This window comes from Apus apus, chromosome 1, assembly GCF_020740795.1.
Source record: "Apus apus isolate bApuApu2 chromosome 1, bApuApu2.pri.cur, whole genome shotgun sequence".
In the NCBI taxonomy this organism is placed as follows: domain Eukaryota; kingdom Metazoa; phylum Chordata; class Aves; order Apodiformes; family Apodidae; genus Apus; species Apus apus.
Window position 1 is genome coordinate 203,454,122 of NC_067282.1, and position 27,112 is coordinate 203,481,233.

General features: G+C 46.2%; 1 protein-coding gene across 3 annotated transcripts in view; it reads right to left on the reverse strand.

Moving 5' to 3' along the window:
• PLXNA4 (plexin A4) overlaps nucleotides 1-27,112 on the reverse strand; it is a 477,499-nt gene that overhangs the window by 18,761 nt on the left and 431,626 nt on the right. For 2 of the 3 annotated variants that reach the window (XM_051626583.1, XM_051626591.1), the window contains exons 25-30: nucleotides 22,386-22,545; nucleotides 14,040-14,143; nucleotides 11,827-11,926; nucleotides 8,842-9,032; nucleotides 5,053-5,222; nucleotides 2,267-2,479 (exon numbers count right to left, since the gene is read on the reverse strand). In XM_051626583.1, the coding sequence (XP_051482543.1) occupies nucleotides 2,267-2,479; nucleotides 5,053-5,222; nucleotides 8,842-9,032; nucleotides 11,827-11,926; nucleotides 14,040-14,143; nucleotides 22,386-22,545 (938 nt within the window). Of the gene's footprint in view, nucleotides 1-2,266; nucleotides 2,480-5,052; nucleotides 5,223-8,841; nucleotides 9,033-11,826; nucleotides 11,927-12,619; nucleotides 12,687-14,039; nucleotides 14,144-22,385; nucleotides 22,546-27,112 lie in introns of those variants that run through there. The other variant, XM_051626600.1, reaches the window with a different exon arrangement.

The following is a 27,112-nucleotide window of genomic DNA, read 5'->3' on the forward strand; positions in this document are numbered from 1 at the left end:
AGACATTGCACAGGAATGATCTGTAAGATAAACCCATCCTTGTATTTATAGACCAGTAATCATTTTCCTTCTGTGCAGTTCCCAAACCTGTCAATAACACCAAGCAAGTGTAGCATATTGGAAAACAAAGCAAAGATTCACTTCTGCAAGGCTTGCTCCAGCAGACAGGCTCCCGCTGAATGGAATGCAAGGTGTGCTATTGGTTTGTCCTACAGAAAGTCTTAAGAGAAGCTGATGCCTCTAGGCACTGCAGGAATAGTTGTCTTGGTTGTATTCCTGGCAGAGCATCATAGAATCATGGAATGGTTTGGGTTGGAAGATCATCTAGATCCAATCTTCCTGCCACGGGCCCAGTTTGTTGCAACCACCATCCAACCTGGCATTTAACACGTCCAGGGATGGGGCAGCCACAGCTTCTCTGGGCAGCCTGTTCCAGCGTTTCACCACTCTCACAGTGGAGAATTTCCTCCTAATGTCTAATCTAAATGTCCCCTCTTTCAGCTGAAAACTCATCCTATCTGTCATTGCCCTAATAAAAAGTCCCTCCCCAGCTTTCCTGTAGCCCAGAGCCTTTTCTTCTCCAGGCTGGACAACCCCAACTCTCTCAGCCCGTCTTCACAGGAAAGGAGTAGGTTTGCCAGACACCAACCTTTAGTGCATTAGACTGAACAGTACATCTGCACGTCTTGCAGATGTGGATAAATGCTTGGAAAGATCTCTGACCTTTCAGAAAATGCCTCCAGAGCTTCAGTCACCAGCCTGTCAATCTTACAGCACCTCATTCAAAGTGCAGAAGAACCTCCAAGGAAAGCTACTGGATTTGGGCTGAGGAGACACCATTTTACAGTCTTTGGGATCGAGGTAGTCTGGGGACTGTCACAACGATGCTGAGAACAGCAAACCACTTCTGGTCTGTATGGAAAGACTTAGAAGCCCATGTACTTTCCAAGGCTCAAGCACATCACCTCCCTTTCATCCCTCCCTCTAATGCTTCTCAACAGTTTCTCCTCAAAAGAAACAACATTGGCAAACACCTTCAGCTCACACCTCTAATTAAATGTCCATCTCTGCTGCAAGGCATGTGGCAACAAAAGACTAACATGGAGCTTTATACCTAGGCAATAACCAAAGAAGAAAAGCTACCAAACCGAATACTGTCATAGAATCATAGAATCTTAGGGGTTGGAAGGGACCTCGAAAGATCATCTAGTCCAACCCCCCCGCCAGAGCAGGGTCACCTAGAGTACATCACACAGGAAGGCGTCCAGGCGGGTTTTGAATGTCTCCAGAGAAGGAGACTCCACAACCTCTCTGGGCAGCCTGTCCCAGGGCTCTGTCACTCTCATAGTAAAAAAAAAAATTCTGATATTCACCTTAAACCTCCTATGCTCCAATTTGTATCCATTACTCCTTGTCCTATCACTGGTCATCACTGAAAAAAGCTTAACTCCATCTTCTTGACACTCACCCTTTATGTATTTGTAAACATTGATGAGGTCACCCCTCAGTCTCCTTTTCTCCAAACTAAAGAGACCCAGCTCCCTCAGCCTTTCCTCATCAGGGAGATGTTCCACTCCCTTCATCATCTTTGTGGCTCTGCGTTGGACTCTTTCAAGCAGTTCCCTGTCCTTCTTGAACTGAGGGGCCCAGAACTGGACACAATACTCCAGATGCGGCCTCACCAATGCAGAATAGAGGGGGAGGAGAACCTCTCTTGACCTACTAACCACACCCTTTCTAATGCACCCCAGGATGCCATTGGCCTTCTTAGCCACAAGGGCACATTGCTGGCTCATGGTCATCCTCCTGTCTACCAGGACCCCCAGATCCCTTTCACCTACACTGCTCTCCAGCAGGTCAGCCCCCAACCTGTACTGGTGCATGACATTTTTCTTCCCCAAATGCAAAACTCTACACTTGCCCTTGTTAAACTTCATCAGGTTTTTCCCCGCCCAAGTCTCCAGCCTGTCTAAGTCTCTCTGAATGGCAGCACAGCCTTCTGGTGTGTCAGCCACTCCTCCCAGCTTGGTGTCATCAGCAAACTTGCTGAGGGTACATTCTGTACCCTCATCCAGGTCGTTGATGAAGATGTTGAACAACACCGGTCCCAGTACCGACCCCTGAGGGACTCCACTAGTCACAGGCCTCCAACTAGATTTTGCCCCATTGACTACAATACTGTCTTTGCCTCCTACCTCCACCCATGAAGCAGGGCCTCACTGTGTCACTTACTTATGCCATTCCTATTTCTAGAACAAAAACTCACCTTTCTACCCAGTTCTTGTAGCTGGGGATGTCCTTGGCATAGAGAAGCTTGTTAGAGGGTGAGTCTTTGCCCAGCCGGTGCTCTGAGGTTGAACAGGAGTCCATGAAAGTCTGAGCTACCACAGAGAGGCAGGCATCTGTGATGCTGTTCTTGTGGATGTCGAAGACGAACTGAGGGTTCTTGATCATGTTAACCCAGAACCGTAACGGGAGGCTGCAAGGGGGGTGGGAGGGGTGGAAGAGGTGAGTCAGTCAGTGCAGGGCTCACAGGCTTTGTTGTGTGAGGTTACACTGATAAATGGTGAATGAAAATCAAAGATCATGGTGTGGAGATAAGGACTCTGGAATAAGCTTTGATACACAATAGGTTCCTCCCCTACAGGCCACTAGGGATGGCAGTGGAGTCACCTCAGGAGTGGTTTTCAATCTTAAAGTTAATGCCATCTCATTGAAGCTGCACGTAGATTAATGGGAGTATAATTGAGATGATGAAAATGGCTCCTAACATAATTGAGGTGATGAAAATGACTCCAAACTTCTCTATGTCAGGTTGCAATGTAAAGTTGCAGCTGTTGGCTCCTTCACCAGCTGAGGGTGGGCATTGCACCTGCAAAACTTGCTGTGACCATCTGTCAGGGAGGGACTTGGCTTTTACCCCTCATTGCAACATCATAGGAAGAGCTCCCAGGTTGAGAGTAGGAGTGTTAGTGGCACGCACACATCATGTACTGTCACACTGTGCCCAAACCTGCATGTGATCCCACCACACTGGGCATGAAATAGTTGTACCATGACAGGGAAAACTCTCTTGCCTCCAGGAAGAAAAGGAACTGAGAAACATGTGTTGCAACCTTTGAAATGAAAATGTATCTGCCCTAACCAAGGAAGTGTTATTCCAGTTGCAATCCAAAGCTCTTTTTTTCCCCCTTTTTTCTCAAAAGAGCTGTTCATTTGTGTGAGATGCCCTGAGGTATCTGACTCCAGTCTTTGCCTCAAGCCTTTTTGTGTCAGGGCAAATGTATTCATATGATTGTGGCTTAAGATCTGAGATGTGTCACTTATCACAGAGTTAGACTCCTGTCTCTCTTAGGTAGACTGTTAAGTCTACCTTCACTGTCTGAACTTTCCCAAGAGGAGGTTTTTCTTCATCCTAACAAATTCACCAGATGTTCAGGCTAAACTCCCCAGTTCCTAAGTTCCTTCCATTTGCTCGTTGCCCCCATGTGCTCACAGTTCCATAAAAAATTATTCTCATTCATCTCAATACATTTTGGTAACAGTGGGCATTTAAACATGTCCTGACACTATGCTTTCCTAAAGCACTGTATGTTCTCCTGAGCTGTCAAAATCAAAGAGAGAATGTAAGGAAAACCTCACACAAGTAATCCTATCAGCCAAGCAGCCTCCTTTGAGAACGGGGTGGAAGTTCAGAAGAAGGAGATTCTGGCAATGAGTGTTGATGGGAGTTGTGGGAGGGAAACATTTTTAGACTGGGAACAGAGGATTCATGTTTTGGAGGATGAGGTGGATGAGTAAACCATGCAGAACTTCTTGTGCAGGTGTCTGGACTGCAAACACAGCACAGCAAGGACAAGCACCGAGGGTTTGTATGTGTGCATGGGTGTGGGGAGGGGCTGGGGGGACAATGTCCCTAGCTGGGAATAATGAAGCCCGTGATATGCCTTGGAGTTAATTTAATCTGCTTGAACAGATTTCTTCATACTGCCCCTTTTCCCACACCTTCTATCCTCCCCCCTTAAACAAACCTCCTGCTCATTTCGTCTGAGTGGCTGCAATCAGCCTCAGATTAGTGCTGCAGATGTTAATAATATGCTAATGTTTCATTAGTTGAAAACCTCTTTGGTGCATGGGGTTTCTTTTTTTATGTCACGGCACTGTGACGATCTGCCAGCAGCATGGCTGGGAAAAGGAAAAAAATGCATGAGCTGGGAGCCCCATGGCCCTCCTCTGCTGCTCCTTTTATAGTCCCTGGATTTGCACAGGAGAAGGGGAGGGAGCCATTCTCCAGGGGACTCTTTCCAGCAGGGAGACTCAGCAGAGAGGAGCTGCGAAGATCTTTTCTCTCCAACGATCTTGGCTTTTATCTGTTGTCACATTACATGTCCAAGGAGGGACTGCTGCCTGGCAACAGGGGGTTGATGTCAGACTTTGTCACTCACTCCGAAGGAGACTCACATCCAGCTCCAGACCCTTTTAGTGCTTAGTACCATTTGATATTGCTCTCCCGGCCTCCACCTGCCAGCCCAGGAGGGTACAAGTCTCCGGTGGCTGCTGCATGTACTGTGTGCATGTCTGGGATCTCATAAAATATCTCGGGTGGCATTTGATGCCCACGTGTGGGTAAACAAATGGAGCTCTAGCTCCCCTCTCATATTAGTGGGAATTCAAACACCCAGTCTAGATGAAGACGGTGGTGCTGGATCCTTTCACATGCCTTCCTTGGCATTCCCAGGGGCATGGGCACTGCAGCAGTTACATACTTCACCATTTCTCCTCCTTTATCCCCATATGATACCTCAGAAACACCACCATACCTGTGGGTACAGGGCAAACTGGGACCTGTTTAGCTGAAGTGCTCTTGAGAGCATCCTTTAGATTCTGGGATCTTCTGACTTCCCCATAGGCTTGAGGAGAATGTGCCTGGGGCTCTGAACCCTACACCAGGCTTCTCAGCTCCCCACAGGACCAGATCCTAAAGACATGTCCCTCTTACTCTCCTTCCAGTTCAGGACCTAATGCTGGACTGTACTGGGGTTTCTCACTCACCAGTTGCTCTTCCAGGTGTGCCGCACATGGGGGTCATGGATGTTGTGCTTGTCAGCCTGCTCATCCAGGAAGTCAAACATGTATTTGATAGCCAGGGGAAGTGCACTGCCACGGTGAGCAGTGCTGAAGATGGTCTCAAAGAGGTCATCTACAAATTTCTGGAGGGTGCCCTGTTGGAAGAAGAAATGAGAGAAGAATGTGAGATACTAAGTAAGAAGAAGATACTGTATTTTGGTACCTCACTGGAAGTAGAGTATATCTGTGGATCAGGGCCAGAAGGTGTCATTAAAAAGCCATCTAATGTCAGTTAAATATGACATGAGTTGGACAGTTTAATATAGGTGTTTTCAAGCAGCATGTGCATCTTCACAATATCCTCTACATCTTGTTAGCAGACAAATAGGGAAGGTCAAGATGCTACTTGTTCTCTTTGCTACTAGTGCTCCCTGCCAGGGAGGATGGCTGAGCTGTGGTGGGATACCTTGTCCTGTCTCAGGTGTGTTGTGATGGAGAGGCCCTGGTATGTTCCCAACAGAATTTCTCTCCTCTGCATTCTATCCTCAGGTGCTTTAGTGCACGTATGAGACAAAAACTGGTCATTTTTTATGTTGGTTTTCATCCAGAGCCAATTCTTAAGCTGGGAACACAAGTCAGTTGACTGTAGAGCAGAGTAGAAAGTGTCATTGAGACAAATGAGACAAGAGTGACTGCAGAGAGATGGTTGCTTTGTATGTGTGAGTAGTACAGTAAATAACAAGAACTTAATCTTAATCTCCAAAAGGTCTCTTCATTTTTTACTGCCCGTTGACATGAGACTGAGGCAAACAGAAGCAGTGAGTGCATATGTCAAGCACTGCTCTGCAGACCTCAGTAATGTAGAGACTGCAGAGATCTCCTTATCAATCTCTGGAGGAGAATCCCAGATCTCGTGCTTGGAGAACCACCCTGGACAAGCTGGTGAGTACAGCTGGCTGTTAGGCAAGAAGGTGAAGAGCTGGAATAGCAGAGAGTGACATGGTCTGGAGAAGGAGACAGTTGAGGAGCTGTGATAACCAGCTGAGCTGCAAATTGGGCTTGGGAGGGAACTAGACAAGGCACACTCCTTTCACCAAATGGGCAGCTCTAGCCCATGTTCAAAGCACTGCCCTGCCACAGGGGCTGCACTGGCATTGACATGTGAACATCCATACAGCTACTAAAATAACCAAAAAACAATGAAATCTCCAACATACATTTCCTGTTACGCAAAATGGCCTCACCTGAAAAATAAACCCCTCATCTTTCTCTGCAGACCCAGGAAAGAAATTCACCTTTCTAGAAATCAAGCATCAGGGTCCACCAAAGTGGCTTAAATTTATGTACCACTAGCAAATACTTCATTAGAAACCTGGTACCACTTGATTTTTATTTTGGGAAACAAACAGAGGTGCCTTTTTCTTGTGTGAGCTGCTACAGGGTAAATAAAACCCTGCAGCACATGTCTGAGTTGGAAAGGGGCCCTGAAGGGAAACCTTGTTGGTCTGACATGGAAGACCTGCCCTCAGGTTCAGTTTCTGAAGGGAATTAGTTCTCTACATGCTCACCCACACAAACACAAAGGAAGCCTCCAGGCTTTTAGGCAAGAGACTCTAGCTCTAGGTTATGTGGAATAAAAATCATTGTCAGTTTAACTAAGTATTCCCTGGACTGTATCATCAGCAATTGCTCTCCTCTTTCCCTTCCTCAAATGATCATGATGAGGAAAGAAAATTGCCCAGCCCAAGAGGGGAAACAATCAACCCCCAGCCTTTATCCTCTCTCTGTTGCTGTTCAAGTTTCACAGCTGCTTTTCTACGCAAAACCAAAACCAACCAAACAAACAAAAAAAGCAAGTGTTGAGTTTGTGATCCAGAACATAAACCAAAAGTGATTCAGTGCTGGGGTAGGGGATGTATCCCCAGACAACATAAATCAGCACTGGTCCAATGCTCCCTAGTTTACACCAGCTGGGGCCCAGGCCCTGGAGAGCTTCATTTTCTTTTTAGGTTGTGTGATCCATAAAAGCATCTTGATGCCAGGGAGCTGGGCCTGTACCAGAGGCTAAAGACAAAGCCACTTTATCTCCAAACCCTGCTGCAACACAGCCTGAGCGAGGATGCAGGGAGAGCCAGACATCAGAGGCAGACTGAGCAGAGGAACCAATGTGAAGGTAAAACTGTACGGTAGGACTTGAGCATGTGGTGGAGCAAACTTAGACAAAGTTTGCATGAACATATGAAGTTGTGTTTGTGCCTTTTAGCACCCTGATAAGAAATTATAATAGTCAAAACTTCAGAGAAGGGAGGAAGATTGGGCTGTTTGCTCATTGCTTACTGTAACCTTGCTCAGAACCATGGAGATAATCCCATGAGCAGCTACACCTGAGCCACAAGTGCCCTGTGGTTTCCACTTCTGGGATGCGTTGAAGTAACTCTCATGTTAGAGAGTTTTGGGCACATCTGGGCTGGGAGAGGATGGCTGAACGACAAAGGGGTCTTTGATGATACAGCCTTCCTCCCCACCTGCCCTGGTCCCTGCTGGGGTGCAAAAGATCATTGTAGCCTCTTCATTAACGCAGGCTTCTCCAAGGAGATCACCATCTACAGTGTGGAAGACCAAATAAATGTAAACTCAGACAACTGCTTTTGCCCATCCTCTTGTAGAGCTTTTAGAGGTGAGTTAGGCGGAGAACAGGTTAGGTCAGAGATGAAAGGTGAAACGCCTGAGATCTTTTGTCAACCCTGGAGCAAGTTATCTGCCACAAGAGCTGGCCACCCCCTCTGCAGGGAAGGGACAGCATGGTGGTGAGTGACAATGAATTATTTCTGAGCAGACAGTGGCAATTAAGCCATTTCCTGTGTCTGTCCCAGAGCAAAGTTTTAGACCTGTCATCTTGAGTGATCTCCACTTGTCCAGGTGTGCTCCTCATGGTGCTGCATCCCCAGTTATGCTGAACACTCACATACTGCTCCACTACTAAGTTTTTCAGGCTCTGGCAGGCACCTATGTAGGAGTTTGGTTTCCAGTGGTTTTGGGAACATGGACTGAGCAGATGAGATCTTACAAACTTTCGAAAGCAGTCTCTGCACTCTCTGCAGACTTGCTGTGAGTCAGCTGTGACATGTGAGGTGTGTCTGGAGATTTAGTTCAGTGTGTCCCTGCTTGGTCCCCACCTGACTTTATCTGTATTTTCTCTTTGGAGACCCTGGTTTCCATATCTCAGTGGCCATGGGCATCTTGCTGTCCTTGGAGCTGACTATCACAGCTTTATCATGGGCAGCTTAACTCCCTATCCAGTCATCAGCACAAGAGCCGTTATGGGCCCAGGGGGAAGGTAGAGAAGAAGGACTTGTACCACACAACTCAGGGTTTTCTGGCATAGGAGCCCTTTTCAGACTGTGAGGTGTGACGTATCCTTGGAACCTGATTTGAGCACATTTATTCCCTAATTCTTCATTTGATCAATTTTGGTACAAACTAGAAGCCAGTATAACCAACAACCTCAGCACCTTCCCCTGTGCTGACTTTCTCTACCAATCTCATGGGCCTGTGAGATTGCTCCTCAATGTCCCTTTTTGACTCTGCTTTCTAAGTTCAAGCTCCTTCCTTACACACTTGAAACAAGCCTCTTGCTCTATTTTCCTTCAGCTTTTCTCTCTTTATCCTCCTTTGGCACCCTTTGAGCAATCTCTCATTTCTTGTAGGCAAGAAGTTCCACTGCAGCCTTTAAAAAAAACATTTCTCACCCTCTTCCCCACCCCTACCATGTACCTTGGTGGCGAGTAGCCTTGTCAGGTAGATCTCTGAAACCATCTTGCTGCCTCGGTCACCCTCTTTTTGGTCACCATGCTCGTGGTTCTTCACCAAGTGCCACATCTTGACTCCACTCTCAAGGTCAGGGGTGATCATGGGTGTGCGGGATCGGAGGCTATCAGGGCTGCCCGTGTAACGGATCATGTTCTCTGCAAAGACAGATACATGTGCCTCAGCCCTAAGAGCACTTGGGTTTGGATTCACAGGTGTTACCAAGGAAACATGCAAATGACATGCCACCTAGTAGAAGGTTTTCATCAGACAGGCAAGAAGAAGACCTGCCTGGCTTCCCATTCAGTATATGGAGAAGATACTCATAAAGGTTCCAATCTGGGGTTGAGACAATCACAGCTGGTGAGTCCACCCTGAGGACATGTTGGTTTGGGTCTCCAAAGTCAGAAAGCTGTAGCAGTACTGCAATGCCCCTGTTCTCACAAGTTCTGGATTTCTAGATTAGTATTAAATAATTTTCCATCACCCAGTTTATAACATTAGGCAACACAGGTATATCTTCTGGTGGAATTACAGTGTGAGATGGAAATGACCCCAAAGCAGCTGTATGGACCAGGCCTTATAATCAAAGCATTATGACTGAGCTGGTCAGCAAAGACACAGGTTGCCAGTCAAGCCAGGTGTGATGTCAGTGTCTACACTATTAAATTAAATGAGGCTCAAACACTGTCTTTTCACTGCCCATGCTTTTTACCTCTTATCACATTCTTTGGCAATAATTTGGCCTGGGGAAACCAGCTCTGTCAGTGTCAGACTCTGCTCAAAGCTGGTTCAGTGGATAGTACCAGATATTAATGGTAACCAGTATGGATCAGCACAGTTTGTTTTACCTGTAAGGATGTTGGCCATAGCACACCGTGCTGCTTGGCATTGTGGCCAGAGAACAGGCCATGGCCTTTTTGCATAGTAATGTTACTGTAGCTAACATGACCTCTTGTCTGGTTCTCCACCCCTCCTTTGGCGTCAAAGCAACCCAATAACTCCTGCCCAACCATCCTCTTCACTCCCTGCTGCAAAATCTTATGTTGACAGAAGGTCAACCAGAACCCCAGGTGGGCCCACACAAATTTTCTCTCTGGGGATTCCTTGAGCCTCTAAATTGTACCTCCTTTTGCCTCTAACTGGTGGCATGAGACATTCCCCTCTGCCTGACCTTCCAGGACTGCTGCAGAGTGTTTTCCAACCCGAATTAATGGAAGAACGTTGCACCTTTCTGTAGCAAGATCTGAATCAGCTTCATTAATGCATTACCAAGCTCTACATATTAATTATCAGCTGGAATATCCTTTTTCTCTCTGGCTGCTGTTTTCTTAATTGCAATTAACAATCACTCCTGACCCACCACATCCTCTCCACCCCCTGCACTCTTCCCCACTCCCTCCTTCCGAAAAATCAAATGGCAAAAGAATTAAAGAAATCCAACAGAAATTAACCCCCCTCAAGTCTTCCATTTCAAAGGTCACTGTGTCTTTCAGTAATTGCAGCAACATGGCAAAGAGGATGAATATTAATAAGGTCTGGTGGATTGCTTATGCCCTTGGAGAAAGAGGAAACGGCTCCTCTGGATTTTCCCTCAAGCTAAAGGGAGTAAGAAAGATTGGAGATGTTTTCATAAACTAAAAAATAATAGTAAACTGATATGACAGCTGCACCCAGGTTGGAAGGTGGGTTTTGCATCATCCTGGCTTCCCATATGAGATATTTTGCTTTGTTGTCTGGCATTACCATAGTGAGACATGTTCTGGGCTGCACTTCTAGCACAGGGGAGAAGGTGTGTGACAGTGTGAGTGAGGCTCAGGAGGTCTCTGCTTGGCTCTACAGAAGAATTTCCACCTGTTCTCTATTTCACAGCTGTCTCATTCTCAGTTGTCTCCTGGGTGAACTGTGAATAACAGTCCAGTGCCTTGAGATATGCTGATACAAGTCTTCAGGAAGCCCTTTTTATTATTATTCCAGCTGTAAATTCCCTTGGGTTAATAAGATAGCAGGGTGGGACACACAATAATGACACTGAGGTATTTAGCATGCCAAAAGAAGGGCAACAAAGCTGGGAAAGGGTCTGTAGCACAAGTGTTACAAGGACCAGGTGAGGGAACTGGGGGTGTTGAGCCTGGAGAACAGGAGGCTGAGGGGAGACCTTGCTCTCTGCAACTGCCAGAAAGGAGGTTAGAGCAAGGGGGGACTTGGTGTCTTCTCCAAAATAACAAGTGATAGAACAAGAGGAAACGGCCTCAAGTTGTGCCAGGGGAGATTTAGATTAGATATTAGGAACAATTTATTAATTGAAAGAGTTATTAGGCTCTGACACAGGCTGCCCAGGGCAGTGGTGGAGTCACTATCCCTGGAGGGAATTCAAAGCTGTGTAGGTGTGGTACTGAGGGACATGGTTCAGTGGTAGCATTGGCAGTGCTGGGTTAATGATCAGACTTGGTGATCTTAAAGATTTTTTCCAACCAAAACGATTCTATGATTCTGTCACTGTAGGCAAGCTATGCCATGTGCAGATTGTGGTTGTTCATCTGTGCCACATGTTAGTTTTCACAACAGACCATACTCCAAGGACTCTGCCTACCAGAACAACCGGTGTGCAGGGCTACTCCCTTGCCTCTCCTTGTGCAAAATCCAGGAGTGAGATTCAGTGATCTAAAATGGAGGCAGCTTATATTGTATATTGTACAGGCACCTCCTTTCACTACCGAGAGAGCAAAAGTACTTCCCAAGAGTCATCCAACCACTGGAAACAACAGCTTGGACCAGATGCCAAATTTTAGATGGCTAAATCCTCTCCTCCTACCACCCCTTAAGCAATCTTATTAACTAGACATCTGCCTATCATTGTCTCTGCTGGTGCTCAGTATCTTCCAACTGCCATGATGTTTGGGATCTCTTCCCCAGTGCTCTCTCAATTCATATCAGAACAAAAATCCTTACCATACTTGCTGGCTGATGTCCGGGAGACTGTGGAGTTGTTGACTGCATTGTAGGCAGTGACTTGCTTGGAGACTAAAGCTACCACAGATCCATCTGGCACCTGTAAAGAAAAAGAGATTTGGTTAATTAACTTCTGAAAACTGGCTGAGGAGCATGCCAAGGGCAGCAGAAACTGAGCCATAAACCAGTGTCACTGGAGACAGGTCAGTGGTTTTGGCCCAAAGTGCATTTGTGAACAAAAAAGGGACAAAATGTTCTGTTACGCCCCTAGAAACCTGCACTTGGGCAGTAGGACAACTGATGATGAAGCAGACTCTGCTCCACTCAGGTCCTGATTCAAAGCCCAGTGATGACAATGGGTGTCTTTGCATTAACCTCAGTAAACCTGACACTAAGTTCTTCCCAAGAAAACTCCTATGCAGGATAGAAGCACGACAAGAATAAATTCATCTGGCTCCCGTAAGGATGATAAAACTGATGTGAAATTTTCTATTCCTTCCACCTCAGTGACAAGTGATATCTAGGTACCTAGTTCAGAAATGAGTACCTACATTTTCTACTTGAACTGGTCCTGTCAGCCTCTCCATGCACAGTCTCCTCCTTCCAAGTGACACATGCACTGCTGGACTGAAGTGACTAACACACCATATTTCTCATTGCTGTGTCAGAAGATCTCAGACAGGGCCAGCAGCAGGTTTGGAGTGGCTGTGCTCCAAGGTGTCATGGGGTAGTGTTTCAATGGACAGCAGAGCTTTCTGAAGCGAGCCAGAATTTCCATCTCTACAGTCTGGCAAGTCATGTGTGTCCCATATCAGAAATCTTAACAAGCCAGTGGCTCAGAGGAGCCATATCTGGAATGTCTGTGATAAATAAGACATCATAAAAAGGAGATGGGTAAAAAAAAAAAATACAACCCAGCTAACAACATCTAACTCTTGTCTGTGTAATAATAATAATTAGCACTTGCATAGGGTTTTTCATCTTCAAAGCACTGCAGAGGCTAATTAAATAACCCCTCAGCAATTATGGGAGGCAATCATTTGCTCTTTGTAGTTTTAGCCCCACATTACAGATAGGGAAACTGAGGTAACAGGAATATCAGTGTCTGCTCCAGTATGCTCCATGACTGCCTTCAGGATAGCCAGGGTAAACAATGTGGAGATCAACAACCTGGCAGCTGAGGACCTGTTGTGCCCCAGCTCATCTAAATAGCTGAAAGCTCATTGTCTGAAGCAAACAACTGAAAAAACAACACAGAAGGGACAGACAATTACGGCTGGTTTGTTGGTGAATGAAAAATAGAAAACATCCTCATTCCCCCTGAAAAAAATGAAGTGCTCTGGAGTCAGACAGAAATGCTTCAGTCAATTTGAAGTGAAAAGTTTTGTTTCCTTTTCAAATTATTGCTTGCTGCCTCCTCAGGTCAGCTCTTAAATGAAAAGAAAATCCTGTTATGAAACAGAGTTTACAGAGGTGTGATTGAGGAAATGACAAAATTGTCAGTAGCAGATTAAATTTACCAAGGCAGGTTTTTTTGGGAGGGAAGGAGTGGAGAGACCTTTTGACCAAAACTCCATTTTTCACTAAATCTACCACTTGTGTAAGTTTGTTTTTTTTTTGACCTCTAGCCCTCTCTGATGTATTCCAAGGTCACGCAGAGATGAAGGGAAGCCCTGGCCCACGGCAGGTAACCTAGACCAGGACAGGGATTGAAAACAAGTGTTCCTAGATCAATGATAACTTCACTGCACTGTGGTCTCCAGCCATGCTGCTTTCCTCCTCCTTTTTCCAGACACTAAGCCTCCTTCCCTCCCATTTTTCTCTCTTCTGTCCTTCTGATCTCTGCTAGCATTACAAGGCCTTCTATGCATTGGAAAAAGAGGGATGAAAGGTCTTGTTTTCTGTTTGTCTACATGAGAAATGTTAACACGTTGTCCTCATGACCACATCTCCACATCCTTCACTCACTAGGGATGCCCCTCCTTTGAGAGAAACAGGATTTTTTCTTCCCTTGGGTTCATCCCTAATGTTGTATAGGGGAATTACCACAAGGACAGTGGAACAGGATGGACATACTCAACTCGAGGCCTCTAGTCAGCTATTGCCCACTCAGCCATCGTTTACCTTCGCATCTTAGGGAGTAACACTTTGCCCTTCTCCTTCTCCTGTTTTCTTACCTGACCTACCTTCTGTGCATCCTCCTTCCCAGTTACCTGATAATGGGCCAGTGTGTTGAGTCTCTTCCAGTCATTCTCTATCTTGGTGGTGATGTCTTCATCCTGAAGGATCATCCTTGCCCCACTTGCTTGCCGCCACTCTGCAAGAAGAGCAAGGACATTGAACTCTGCTTCACAAAGCCTCTGAGATGAGGGACAGAGCCCTGGAAATACCCACACCAGACTAAATATTAAGGGTGGTGAGACACTGGCACAAGTTGCCTGAGAGGTGGTAGATGCCCCATAACTGGCAACATTTAAGCTCAGGCTAGATGAGGCTCTGAACAACTTAAGCTAGTTGAAGATCTCAAAGTAGTTGAAGATACCCCTCCTCACTGCATGGGCTTGGATTAGATGACCTTTAAAGGCCCCTTCCAACCCAAACTGTTCCATAAACACATAAACATGGCCCAAAGGAGAGAAATGTATTATCACCTGGTGACATCAGGGAAAGCTGTGGCTTAACCACAGATAATCTGGACCATCCAAAACCATTTTTTGGTTGCCATGCCTCAGTGACAGTGACCCAGCCACATACAGTTTAGCCAGAGCCAAAGCAGAAAGTCTATTCATTTGCAGGAGCTGATTAAAATGAACTCTTGGATATGGAGACATCACCTGCCACTCCTGCTTATTTCTTATAATATAAAAATGCAAGGACTGTTGCAAATTTCTTTTGGTTTCAGCAGTTTCCTTATCACATAATTAAAATGCATTGGGGAAGCCACCCTTGCCTTTATTACTCATTTGAATTAGCAGGAAGAGGTCAGCTGCTGTGTTTATTGCTGGCTGTTACATTGGCTGGAGATACTCAGAGAGTAAGCAAAGGTGTTGGCCAAGCACTGATCCTGAACTGCCCTTCATTTACTCCAGCTCCTTAGATCCTCACCTACATTAACCTTGTGATGTCTGAGGGTGATGCACTCTATTCATTCCCAACTGGACTGGGTTCCTGGAAGCTAACTGGTCCCTGACATCTCAGGGATGAGCACAAAATTCTGGAGTTTGGGCTGGGAGTTGGTGCTCTTATGAAGTGCCCCATAGAGTGCCAAAGCCACTTGTGTTGTCACACAGTGTGTCCCTTATAATCTCTTGGGGATCCCTTCCTCATGATCTCTTGAGGACAGTGTCTTTGACATCTCTTCTTTGGGGCTCTGCATATTACTATGGTCCTCCTCTCTTCTGACTCCTCTTTGGGGACAGACACACTGACACAGTGTTCTGGGGGGATGCCCAGGTTCTCAGTGTTGCACTTGGCTCCAACATGAAAGATAGACACAGCTTTCCTCATTCTGTGCTTTATTTATATTCAAGGGCAGGGTCCTCAGAGCAGCAGAAGCTTTCCCTCTGCTCCGGTGGTACTGGGGACATCATGGGATGTCCCCTCAGGCCCCTTGTGCTCCTGCAGGGATACAAGCCCTTCATCATGGCCTTGCTGCAGAAAGGGGTCATGTGAGAAAGAGGATGGACAAGTCAGATTCTACACAAGACCCAATCCCGAGCCAGACAAGGGGGAAAATACCCCATAGAGCTGCTTCAGAGCAGCAAAGAGTTCTGGCTTCAGTCCTACAGCCTGTTTGCTTTGACCAAATACGAATCACTGCACCATGGATCTGAGCAATGACAGGGAAAGGATCCCCACCTGTGCTTTCCCAACTTTTCCTAGTCTCACAGGAACACACTCCACGTTTCCCTTCTCCACGAGTGCCAGCTGAGTTGGTCACACACTGAGCTGTGAGGAAAAGAGCTGGCTGCAAGCGAGGGAATGGGAAGGGAGGGTGCAGAGGAGGAAAAGGTGACCCTGACATCCGTATTCACAGCACTAAGTGAACAGTGTTGGCTTTGTCCTCTGGCAGCACCCTGTCCCCTCACTCATCAGATCTGCGAGCGGGCACAAAGGAGAGACACACTCCAATCCAATTTGTTCCACTTCCACCTTCCGGAGAGACGGAGGGAGAGGGCAAGGGAGGTAAAAAATCCCATTATCTTTATCAAGCCTTCCAATCAGGAGGAGCAGTAAATGCAAACTCAGGAGACAGCTGCTGTGAAGCCTTTATATTTCATTCAGCAGATAGTGTATCTTTTCATTGCATGCAGGAATTGCTGCTTTTTTTCTTCTTCTTCTTCTTTTTCTTTTTTTTTAAGAAACAACCTTTCTGTTCAACTTGACTGGAAATAAAGGAAATTCCAGGGGCCTTTGACAGAGAGATGTTTCTTTGTGCTGCAGCAATGTCTGGCTGGGGAATTACTCTATGGGGAGATGTCTTCCTGCTCCTCATACCCTATAGAAAATGTGATACTTCCTTCATGCCTTCTCTCTTATCTGGTTCATCTTAAAGTTGTCCATTGAACAAGGGAGAAAAGTGCAGCAATGAGAATCATTTTCAGGGGCAATTGAAATACCCAGGTGGATGGAAGACCTGCCAGCTGACTTCAAGTGCTAGTCATCATCAGTCATGCCAGCCTTTATAAGCCCTTCTTGGTCATCATGATCAGAATCTATTTCAGTCAACAGTTCCTGCCATACACTGTGCTTCCCACCCTTTTCCTTACAGACACAAAGTCTTCAAGGAAGGGCTGTGAAACTGCTTGTGGCTGACAGTGCACAGCAATGGTACGTGGAACAAATGAATCATAGAATGCCAGGTTGGAAGGGACCACAAGAATCATCTGGTTCAACCTTTCTAGGTACTGCTATAGTTTATAGGAGATGGCTCAGCAGCCTGTCAAGCTGGAACTTAAAACTGTTCCCTTGGTGGAAGTGGTAGATTCCCATTGGACTATTCCAATGTTTGATTGTCCTCATGGTGAAAAATTTACCTCTTGTGTTCAATAGGAATCTCCCCAAGAGCAACTTGTGTCCATCACCCCTTGTCTTTTCCATGTGACTCCTTGTAAATAGGGAGTCTCCATCTTCTTGGTAGCCACCCTTTAAATACCGGAACATGGCAATAAGGTCTCCTCAAAGCCTTCTCAAGGTTGAATAAACCCATTTCTCTCAGCCTTTCCTCATATGGCAGGGCCTCCAGTTCTCTGAGCATCCTCATGACCCTTCTCTGGACCCTCTCCAGCCTGTTCCATCCTTCTTGTAGGGTGGGGACCAAAAGTGAACACAATACTGTAGGTGTGGTCATACACGCACCAAGTAGAGCGAGGTAATGACTTCTTGATCTCTGCTGGTGATGCTTTTGTTGATGCAGCCCAGCATTCTATTGGTTTCTTTGCCACTGCAGCACACTCTGCACTCATGCTGAGCCTGTTATCCATGAAGACCCCCAGGTCCCTTTCCACAGGGCTGCCCTCCAACAAAGTGGATCTCAGTCTGAACTGTGCTCCTGGGTTACATGTTCCCAGGTGCAAGACCTTACACTTCTTCCTGTTGAACTTCATAAGGTTCCTGTTAGGCCAGTCCTCCAGTTTGTCCAGGTCACCCTGGAGGGTGGCTCTTCCTTCTGGAGTGTCAGCCTCTCCACTCATCTTGGTGTCATCAGCAAACTTCATCAGGGTGCTCTTGATCCCAACATCCAGGTCACTTATGAAGATATCAAACAGCATTGAGCCCAATATCAATCCCTGGGGGATCCCACTTGTGACCTGTTGCCAGTTTAAGGAGAAACTATTTGCTATCACCCTCTGGGTACAGTCTGTCAGTCAGTTTCCCACCCACCACACAGACCACTTGTCAGTTTCTCCAGGAGGAGGCTGTGGGGGACTATATAAAAAGCCTTGGAGAAGTCCAGGTAGATGATGTCCACTGCTCATCTGCATCAGCTGAATGGGTTGCTTTGTTGTAGAAGGCCATCAGGTTTGTCAAGCACGAATTAGCCCTGGTAAATCCATGCTGGCTTTTCCTAACCACATGCTTCAATTGGCTGGGGACTGTCCCCAGGAGGATTTGCTGAATGACTTTCCCAGGGACTGAAGTGAGGCTAATGGGTCTATAGTCACCTGGGTCCTCCTTTGAACCCTTCTTATAGATGGGGATGACATTAGCCTTCCTCCAGTTTTCAGGGATGTCTCCCAGTCTCCAGAACTTCTCAGAGATTATGGAGAGTAGCTTTGCAATGACATCAACCAGCTCTCTCAGCACCCTTGGGTGGATGGCATCAATTTGTATGGATCAAGCTCCTGTGACAGTTGACACACCAACGCTTCCTTCACTGATGGTGGGTCAGTGTCTGCATCAACCTTGACTTTTGTTCCTATGGCCTGGGACCTAACAGCATGGTAAACACAGGAAGTGCTGAGGACCTCTGCCTTTTCAGCATTGCTGGTGACTACTTCACCTCTCCTGTTTCACAGTGGACTCATTTTATTCCTGTGTTTCTGCTTGTTGTTAATGTATCTGAAAAACCCTTTCTCAAAGTTTTTCACATCTTTGGCCAGCATCAGCTTAAGCTGAGCTCCTCCTTCCCTAACTGCATCTCCACATTCCCCGGCAATGCCCTTGTAATTTCCAACCAGTAAAGTTCCACTTTTCCACCTCTGGTACATTTCTCTTTTGGTTCTGAGCAGACCCAGAAGCTCACAGTCAAGCCAAGGGGCTCTCCTGCTCCACATACTTCCTTTGCCTTTAGAGGGAATGAACTGGTTTTCCCAGCACTCACTAGCTCCTTTACCCTCCATGGAAGCTTCCCACAGGATCCTTTCCAACTGAGCTCTTTGTGAGCTGAAGCTTGCTCTTCTAAAATCTAAAACCTTTGTCCTGGAATTAATTTTCATCATGCTCAGAAGTGCCCCAAACTCCACGATATTGTGGTCACTGCAGCCAAGTCTGTCACTAGCCAAGATATTGCACAGTAGGTTTTCTTGGTTAGTGAGTAGTAAGTTCAGCTGTGCCCCGTTCCTGGTTGGCACATCCAACATCAGTGTGAAGAAGCATTCCTCTACACATTCCAGGAACTTGATGGATGTTAGGGGAGCTGCAGTGTTGTTCCTCCAGCAAATGTCTGGGTGGTTAAAGTCTTCCATATAAGGACCAGGTTTTGTTGACCCAAAGCTTGCCCGGGCAGCCCGAGTATCGCTTCTTTGGTCACATCATCTTGATTTGAGGGTCAGCAACAGATGCCTACTATAAAGTCTCCCTTGGAGATGACCCTTCTGATTTTGATCCAGAAGCATTCAACAGGGCTACCACAATTCTAGTTGATTTCTGTACATTCAAGCTTTTCTTCGACATAGAGTGCAACTCTTCCACCTTTTCTCCCCTGCCTGTCTTTATCAAACAGCCTATAGCTATCTACCCCAGTCCTCCAGTCTTGTGAATTGTCCCACCATGTTTCAGTCATTCCTATAGTATCAGAACTATCTGACTTTGCTTCTGGGGTGGAGAAAGGAATGCCATGGTTGGGGGGAAAAAGTTCAAATCAGAGCACATAGGTGGAAGACACCTGGGAAATATTTTGCCTTGTATATGCAAATTGCCTGCCTTACTGTATAGATCCAAGAATTAGACTCAGTTTAAATGGCTCCTGAAAGCTGACCTCTTCATTCCAGTACTGCACCACCAACGAAGCAGTGAAAGCTGGCCCTGATGTGGTCCACAAAGTGCCTGAGACAGCACCGCTGAGTGCAAGGCACCCAACCTAGCAGCTCCCATCACCTCAGCAGTCCATTTTAAAAAGCAGCTGAAACACAGGGAAGAGTGAATACCTCAGCATGAAACCAGATTCCTGTTTTGTGATCCTCACACCCTAATGCTTTCCCAAAAATGGGGTATTTTATTTATTGGGGAGGGCTTTAAAAAACACCAATAACAGAAATTGCCACTGCAGAAAGAAGCCTTTACTCAGAGGGCTGCAATTTGGGTTTTGGACTAAAATGTAACCTCAGGGTGTCCAAAGTAAGTGCTTTCAGCTGACAACCCCCTCCATGAGTTGTCTGGGCAACTGTAAAACATTATGACACTTGTGACACATACAAGTCACTCTGCTTACAGCTACCCTGCTTTTAACAACTCTAAATAACTCATTAGCTTGTTTGCTTTCTTCCATGTGAGCAATCTGGCCCTAGTATGGACAGAAAGCCCAGAAAATTGCAATGGTAATAGAAAATGGTGTGGCTGTTTAGCAAACCATCGATTTCAAGGCCAGATTACAGTCATCTGCTCTGACCTACTGTTCAGCATGGACTGGTGGGGCTGATCCCGTGGCCTTTGCAGATCTGAGCATTCAGCCTGGGGAGGGTGGATCCTGAGAGCTCTGTGCTGCTTCCTAATGGCCAGAAGTGCTTTCTGCTCTTCCCTTGCTGCCTTCACTGTCATCGAAGGATGCCAGGTGCCAACAAACATCTTTTCCTGCAGAGAGTTTGGGCTGGAGCTGTGGCTGGAAATGCACAACCTCTTGTTCCTGCTTCACCCATGCCAACCCTGTTCCTCCCACCTTGTTAGCTGCTGTGCTAAAGGAGTCTGCAACTATATTGCTGCTGGCAAGATTTCTATTAGATTAGGGGGGTTTTGTTTGGGGTTTTGAGTGTAGTTTTGTTTTGTTTATTTGTTTGTTTGTTTTTCCCCCAACTGCATCATCAATGCTACTGGCCAAACAGCACCTCATTAAGCAGTCTCCTGTCTGTACGGATAAGTGTGACCTCTGGGGGAAGCACACCCTCATAAATACTTCCTGGAACTTACTGGTCCTCAGGACCACTCCACAGGTTGATACTGCTTGAAACAGCAACGGTCCCGGATGCAAAACTGTCAGGCTCCAGCTGGGACCCCTTGTACACACACTTCTGTATCTGTCAGTTGCCAAAGCTACAATAAAATCTGCCAAGCCAAATTTATCCTTTGTAATTGCAACACACAGGTAACATTCCTGCCTCCCAGGACTGATAGATCATTCATCCCCACAGCAGAACAAACCACTTTCCTCTCATATCCAGCCTGAGATCTGAACACAGGTGGCTCTATGGCCACCATCCATCATCAGAGATGTCAAGAGATCTGCCTGGAAACCCCACTCCTCTGGTTTACAGTGCCCTGGCACTATCTGTCCTCATGCTCACCCTAGCACTCACCACTCCTCTGCTGGCTCACAGCAGCTCCAAAATAATCTTGGGACCTTTCTGGATGATGCATATGTTCTGTTCTTTATTGCTGCTGGTCTTAGCAGCATGTTTTGTTATTCTAACTAATCTTCTCCTCCCCTACATATATGCATACACATATAGATTCTTTAACACCTAACCTCTCATTCTTGCCTCCATTATTGCTGTGATTTATTTCTCGGTGTAAGTCCATTCCTTCTGCTTTTGGTTGCTTTTCCACTCTTCTGGGTTTTATAGATTCCATAATTTTTTGCTCAAGAGGTTTTCTCTGAAGGTCACTGAGGGCAAATTCTGGCAGATAAAGCCACAATACAGTCCCCAGCTCCCTATGAGACACCTCAGCAATGCCCCAAGCATATTTTTCTACACTCTTTCTCAGTAGCCTCCAGGTATATCTGCCTCTTGACCCCAACTTCAGACATATCACTCCTCCCAGCATCCTTCCTCCAGATTTTGGGCAGAAATATATATTTTAGTCTCAGCCCTGGGCTGTACAGCTCCCTGTGTTCCCCACAGATCAAAAGCACAACTTCCTAGAAATGCAAGTGAAGCTGGTAAAGGTTTGCTCTCCAAGCACAGCAAAGCACAAAGGAGCAAACCACTGAGAGGAAAAAAAAAAACAACCCACAAATATTATCACATCAACAGAGGAACTAATGGTTTCTTATGACTTCTTAGGCTTCTGCAGAAAAGAAACCTCAGAGCAGCAGCTCCCAACCCTGCTGTTGGTGGTGGGGTGCTGGCAGGGGTTAGATGGATGCAGCCCACTGAACAGAGGATGCTTCACCCCCTTTCCAGTGCCCACACAGTGAGTAATAAACACTGCTTGGTCTGTGACTATCAAAGATACATGTAATCCAAAGCCTCAGTATTCAGAGAAGAGCTAGGAATAAATCTCTGGAGTCTGAACACTGCTGAAAACACCACCCTGGACACTTGGTGCTCTTTTTCCAGGATTCTTTGGTAGGACAGTGAGAACAGTCCCAGTCATGCCTTTTCCATTCCCTTGTTCAAGTTGAATTCTGTGGGCAGAAAAGCAGGATGGCTACTGGTCTTTTTCATTCCTCCAGGCCAAAGATTTCAGAAGCCAGGAGGGTATGGATATGCATCAATTTCATCACTCTTTCCTGCCCTCTGATCTTTCCTGCTGCTCTGCCTTGCACAAGCACCAAGGGTACACCCAGCCTGGAGACCAGGCACCTGCCCCAACAAACAGTGTCTAGATTGCATCTGGGGCTCTCCCATCTCCCCTCTCCCCCCTTCTCCAGGGCAATCAGGGCCCCTTGTGCACTCACATACCCAAGTCCATATCAGCAGCTTTGGGCCGGTGTGAGCAGGGCACGTTCTTGAAGATGGCATCGAGGATTTTCTCCTTGACCTGGGTGATGGTGTCACAGTTCAGGATCTTCACTGGGATCTCGGGGCTGTTCACGTTGTCGGGGTTCACGCAGCTCAGGACCTGAGAGAGATGCAGTGAGACCCTCTGTGCAGTTCACTACAGCACAGGAACCCTGTGGCCAGCTTTACACAGCCACCTTCTTGCAGACCCCTCTGTCCTACAAGCCGAGGGTTCTGGAGTGCAATAAGGGGAAAAACATGTGCCAAGAGTATTCCCTCCTTGTACAGAGGTCTGGCTTCACACAGGGGGTTGCATCCATCCCCTCACCACTGTCTGTGCCCAGTAAATTAAAGGTAACTCAGGATTTCGCTCTCAGTTTACTCCTGTGGGGCTCCCAGTTGTTGCAGCCAGTTAATTGGGGCTGATGTGAAGGTTTTCCTGAACTTGTATCTCATGCCATTTGTCTCTGCGAGATGAAACTACTGTATCTGTTGGAACAGCCCCTTGGATTTGAGTCTCATCTCCTTGACATCTTCATTTTACTTAATAACATAAAGCCCCGATGAACCCAGGTTCTGCTGCTTTCAGTAAAAATGGCATTTACCAAATTATACCAAATGATGGTCATTGACACACTCCTTTCATAGAAACCATTAAAAATGCAATCAGACCTGACCCTAGTTGGAGCTGAACTGATATCCAAAAGGTTCTCAAGAGCTTTTCTTAACCTCTGACCCATTCCATGCTCCCTAGAGAGCTGGCAAGGTGACCTAACTCAGTAGTAGTCTCCTTGTGTTGCCACTTGATTTTGACAACTCAAGTAAAAGTTCTTTTCAACCTTCAAAGTTTGTCCATCTTTTGCACAGCCATAGGACAGAATAAGACCCTTTTCAGAAAATTTACATTAATTTGAAATGCAGGGGGAAGGAAGGAAGGAAGGAAGGAAGGAAGGAAGGAAGGAAGGAAGGAAGGAAGGAAGGAAGGAAGGAAGGAAGGAAGGAAGGAAGGAAGGAAGGAAGGAAGGAAGGAAGGAAGGAAGGAAGGAAGGAAGGAAGGAAGGAAGGAAGGAAGGAAGGAAGGAAGGAAGGAAGGAAGGAAGGAAGGAAGGAAGGAAGGAAGGAAGGAAGGAAGGAAGGAAGGAAGGAAGGAAGGAAGGAAGGAAGGAAGGAAGGAAGGAAGGAAGGAAGGAAGGAAGGAAGGAAGGAAGGAAGGAAGAAAGGAAGAAAGGAAGAAAGGAAGAAAGAAAGAAAGAAAGAAAGAAAGAAAGAAAGAAAGAAAGAAAGAAAGAAAGAAAGAAAGAAAGAAAGAAAGAAAGAAAGAAAGAAAGAAAGAAAGAAAGAAAGAAAGAAAGAAAGAAAGAAAGAAAGGCAACAAAAACTTTTGTTTTCACATATGGAACAAGAACATTGACCCAAATAGAGAGGCCTCTCCATTTCTCAGAAGGACAATATGTTTTTCTCCAAAGACCCTGTCCAAGACTAAATGCAAAGCATATGGGGTGGTGAGGATGCCTTGATCACATACGCAGCGTTTAACAGCAATCTGCCCGCTAATTCTAGGCCAGGTATGTGTCAAACATTCCTCTCTCTTCTGGTTACAGGAGTGTGAAGTCTATAAAATTGTATAAACTTAGCACACCTTTGCACTTGGCAGGAGTGTTCAGTAATGCTCCTGGCTATATATGATCATTAAATGTTCTTGTGCCACTTTTACAAGAGCAGACATGTTACTTTTGGTGCCTTAGACAAATTCCACCTTGACTGTAAATTCCCTGCTATAGCGTGCAATAGGTACTGGACTCTTCATCACTTTCCATCTGAATTTACTAAGATGCAGTGGCTTGAAACTGGGTGAAACCATATCAGTAAAAGTATATATTGGCTCACCAGGGTCCCTTTGGTGTTGTTATGCTCAACTGAGAGGGGCTTGTCAAGATATTGCTTACAAAGAGCTCTGTGATCTTTCTGGATGAAAGGGGAGATGTAAATACAAGATATTGATTAGATCATAATGCTATTATTTATATGTTACTTCCAGGAGTATTGAAGAAACATCCATTCAGATAATAATAACAACGGCACAGATTTACAGTTCTGTGGCATCTTTCATCTCGAAGGATCACAGAGAACTACACATAAAAAGCACTGTTAAAATGCATCCAGTGTTGAGCCTATTAGTTGTTCCCCTCCCATGGCACATCTGTAGGGAAATGAAGCAGTGGCAGCAGGTTAGGACAGATTTTTGAAGTGTTATGGGGATCACACATGGTTCTGCAGATCAAGGTCTCTATGATCTGAGCTCAGCTGAGGTGAAGTGTGGTGTGAATCAGCTGCAATGCAGGCATCTGGAGGTCAGTTCCCCACATGAAGGCACTTTGTGATCTTTAGAATAATCTAGGCTACCCTGCTAGGCATCTAGAGGCTGGTTCAGAAGGGCCAACATCTCCTGCAGGTGCTGGTCAGTGCCCACCACACCAGTACCTGTCATACAATGTAGACCATTGTCCGGGTGGAAGCTGACAAAGGTGGTTTGCTCTTATCATTTGGTTGTTCCTGAATTTCACAGGGTTCCAACTTTGGAACTTGGCAGAAAGACTCTTTCTGTGTGAGCTGCCATCATTCGTGCCCTGACTACAGTAGTCCTTGCTCTCCTCTTTTCCAGCTTAGTTGGAAGCAGGAGGAAGGAAGACAATGTTTCCAAGGGTTGTGCAGATAGAGGTGTCTTAGTGTTCTCAAGCCTAGATGGAGGCAGGTAATAGTACCTTTAAACCCCTGAACTCCAGTGTGTTCATTTCAGTGACAGTCAAGAGGCTCCTTGCAACATTTTAGGGAATTCAAGCAATGTTTAGACAAACCAGCACCCTTCCCAGGGCATAGTGGCTTTGACATACATGCCCCAGGCTTGCTTCACACCTACACTCAGTTGATGTTTTCCAACTGTTTGCTTGTGGAACACACAGAAAAGTTAATTTCTCAGTACAAAGACTTCAGGAATTTCACAGACAGCACCTGTGTATTGCACACATGGAATGGCTCTTCTTTGGAGATTGTCATGGGCCCTATAGAAGCCATCCTTACATCACAGATTGAAAAGCTCTGCTCCAACAGCCTGAAGCATCTAGTCATAAGAAGGTGTTTGCAATTGAGAGATTCCTACCACTTCCTTGGGAATCTTCCCAAGGGTTTCTTCTGTTCTCTGCTTAGCTTTATATAGATTGTCTGTAGCAGGAGGTGACCAGGATGAAAAATAAGAGCATTGGCTTTATCCATCTAGCAGAGTTCAGATGCTCTGGTCTCACTGGAAGAGTAAGGTTTGTCTTGTGCTTCACCCAGGGTTGTCCTCCAAACAACCAATGTAAGACACAGAATGAATCCCATTGCTCCTGCAGTGCTACCTACCTATGTCAATACAGTCTTTGATGTCAAGCTGTGGGGAAGAGACCCCTGAGATGGTTTGTGTTGTACTCCTGCATGATCAGTCACACTGAGGGAAGCTTTGGGATGTTGATTGCTGAATGCATTCACCCACTACCTGCCTTTGAGCCCCGTGGGGAAGAGCTAGCAAGGTGGATGAAGGGGAGAGGAGATTTCAGGGTCACTCAAGGATATGCTGAATGATTTGCCACTGAGAGAACACCAGCACTTGTCACCATTGTTTTGTCATATGTTGAGGTCTGTGTCAGCATAGCCTAAGGACAGTGCCAGTTGTGGGGTCTAACTGGAGAGGTATGGACCTGGGAGTGAGCAAAGTACCAATGTCTGAGCCCTGTTCTCCCAATAACTGTGTGTGACCTTGAGGCACGTCATGTCACTGGATTTGTGTTTATTGACCTTTTTCTACATCCTTGGGCTTTTTTTGTGTACCAGCCCCTCCAGCCATGACCTGTCTCTAAGTGGGTACATACATGCAATGCTTAGCACAGCTAAACCCTGCTCTCCACTATAGATTTGTGGAGTTTAAATAATAAAGGCACATGTTGTGATTACTCATCCGAGGACCCTGGCTCTGAGTTCTCTGCAGCATTTGAGTGGCCTGTCCTGAGACCAAGACATTGCTACTGTTTCTATCCCAGGGACAGACACCTTTCTCTCCCTCCTAGATAAGGCTAAGGAAGGTCCAAGGTGACCAGCACACTGCTAGGCTTGGCAGGGAGTGAGGAGGAGAAAGACCCCAAAAGAGGCCAAGCATAGGAGACCCTTTATAACTTAGTAGTGGCTCGATCCCTGCCACCAAAATTCCCTGAAAAGCCTTAACCGAAGGCAGCTCAAAGCATCTTTAACCATCTGGAATATGTTGTCAGGAGAGTTGATTCCATGAGACTCTTAGCTCTGGAGCTGCTGAGATGTGCAGGGACCATGCAGAACATGTTCCTGCTCAAGCTGTACTGGACAGCTCCTACCTACAACCCCCAAGCACTCATTGGCCAAAGCTCGTGACACACATTGAGGTCTTTGCTCCCCTGCATCATTTGTACCAAATGAAATGAAGCTGACGCAGGAGATCAATGCTCTTTCATCTCCCAGTGCCAGCAGAGCAGTGGCAGTAGGGATCAGGGTTTTGCATCTGGACTCTGGTTTGGTGACTGTCTGAAAAACCATGGATTCTGGCAAAGGCAGGTGGCAGTCAGCAGGGATGAGATCTTCCTCTCTCCCATAGATGGAAAAATCTCGCTGGGTTTTTAGTAACA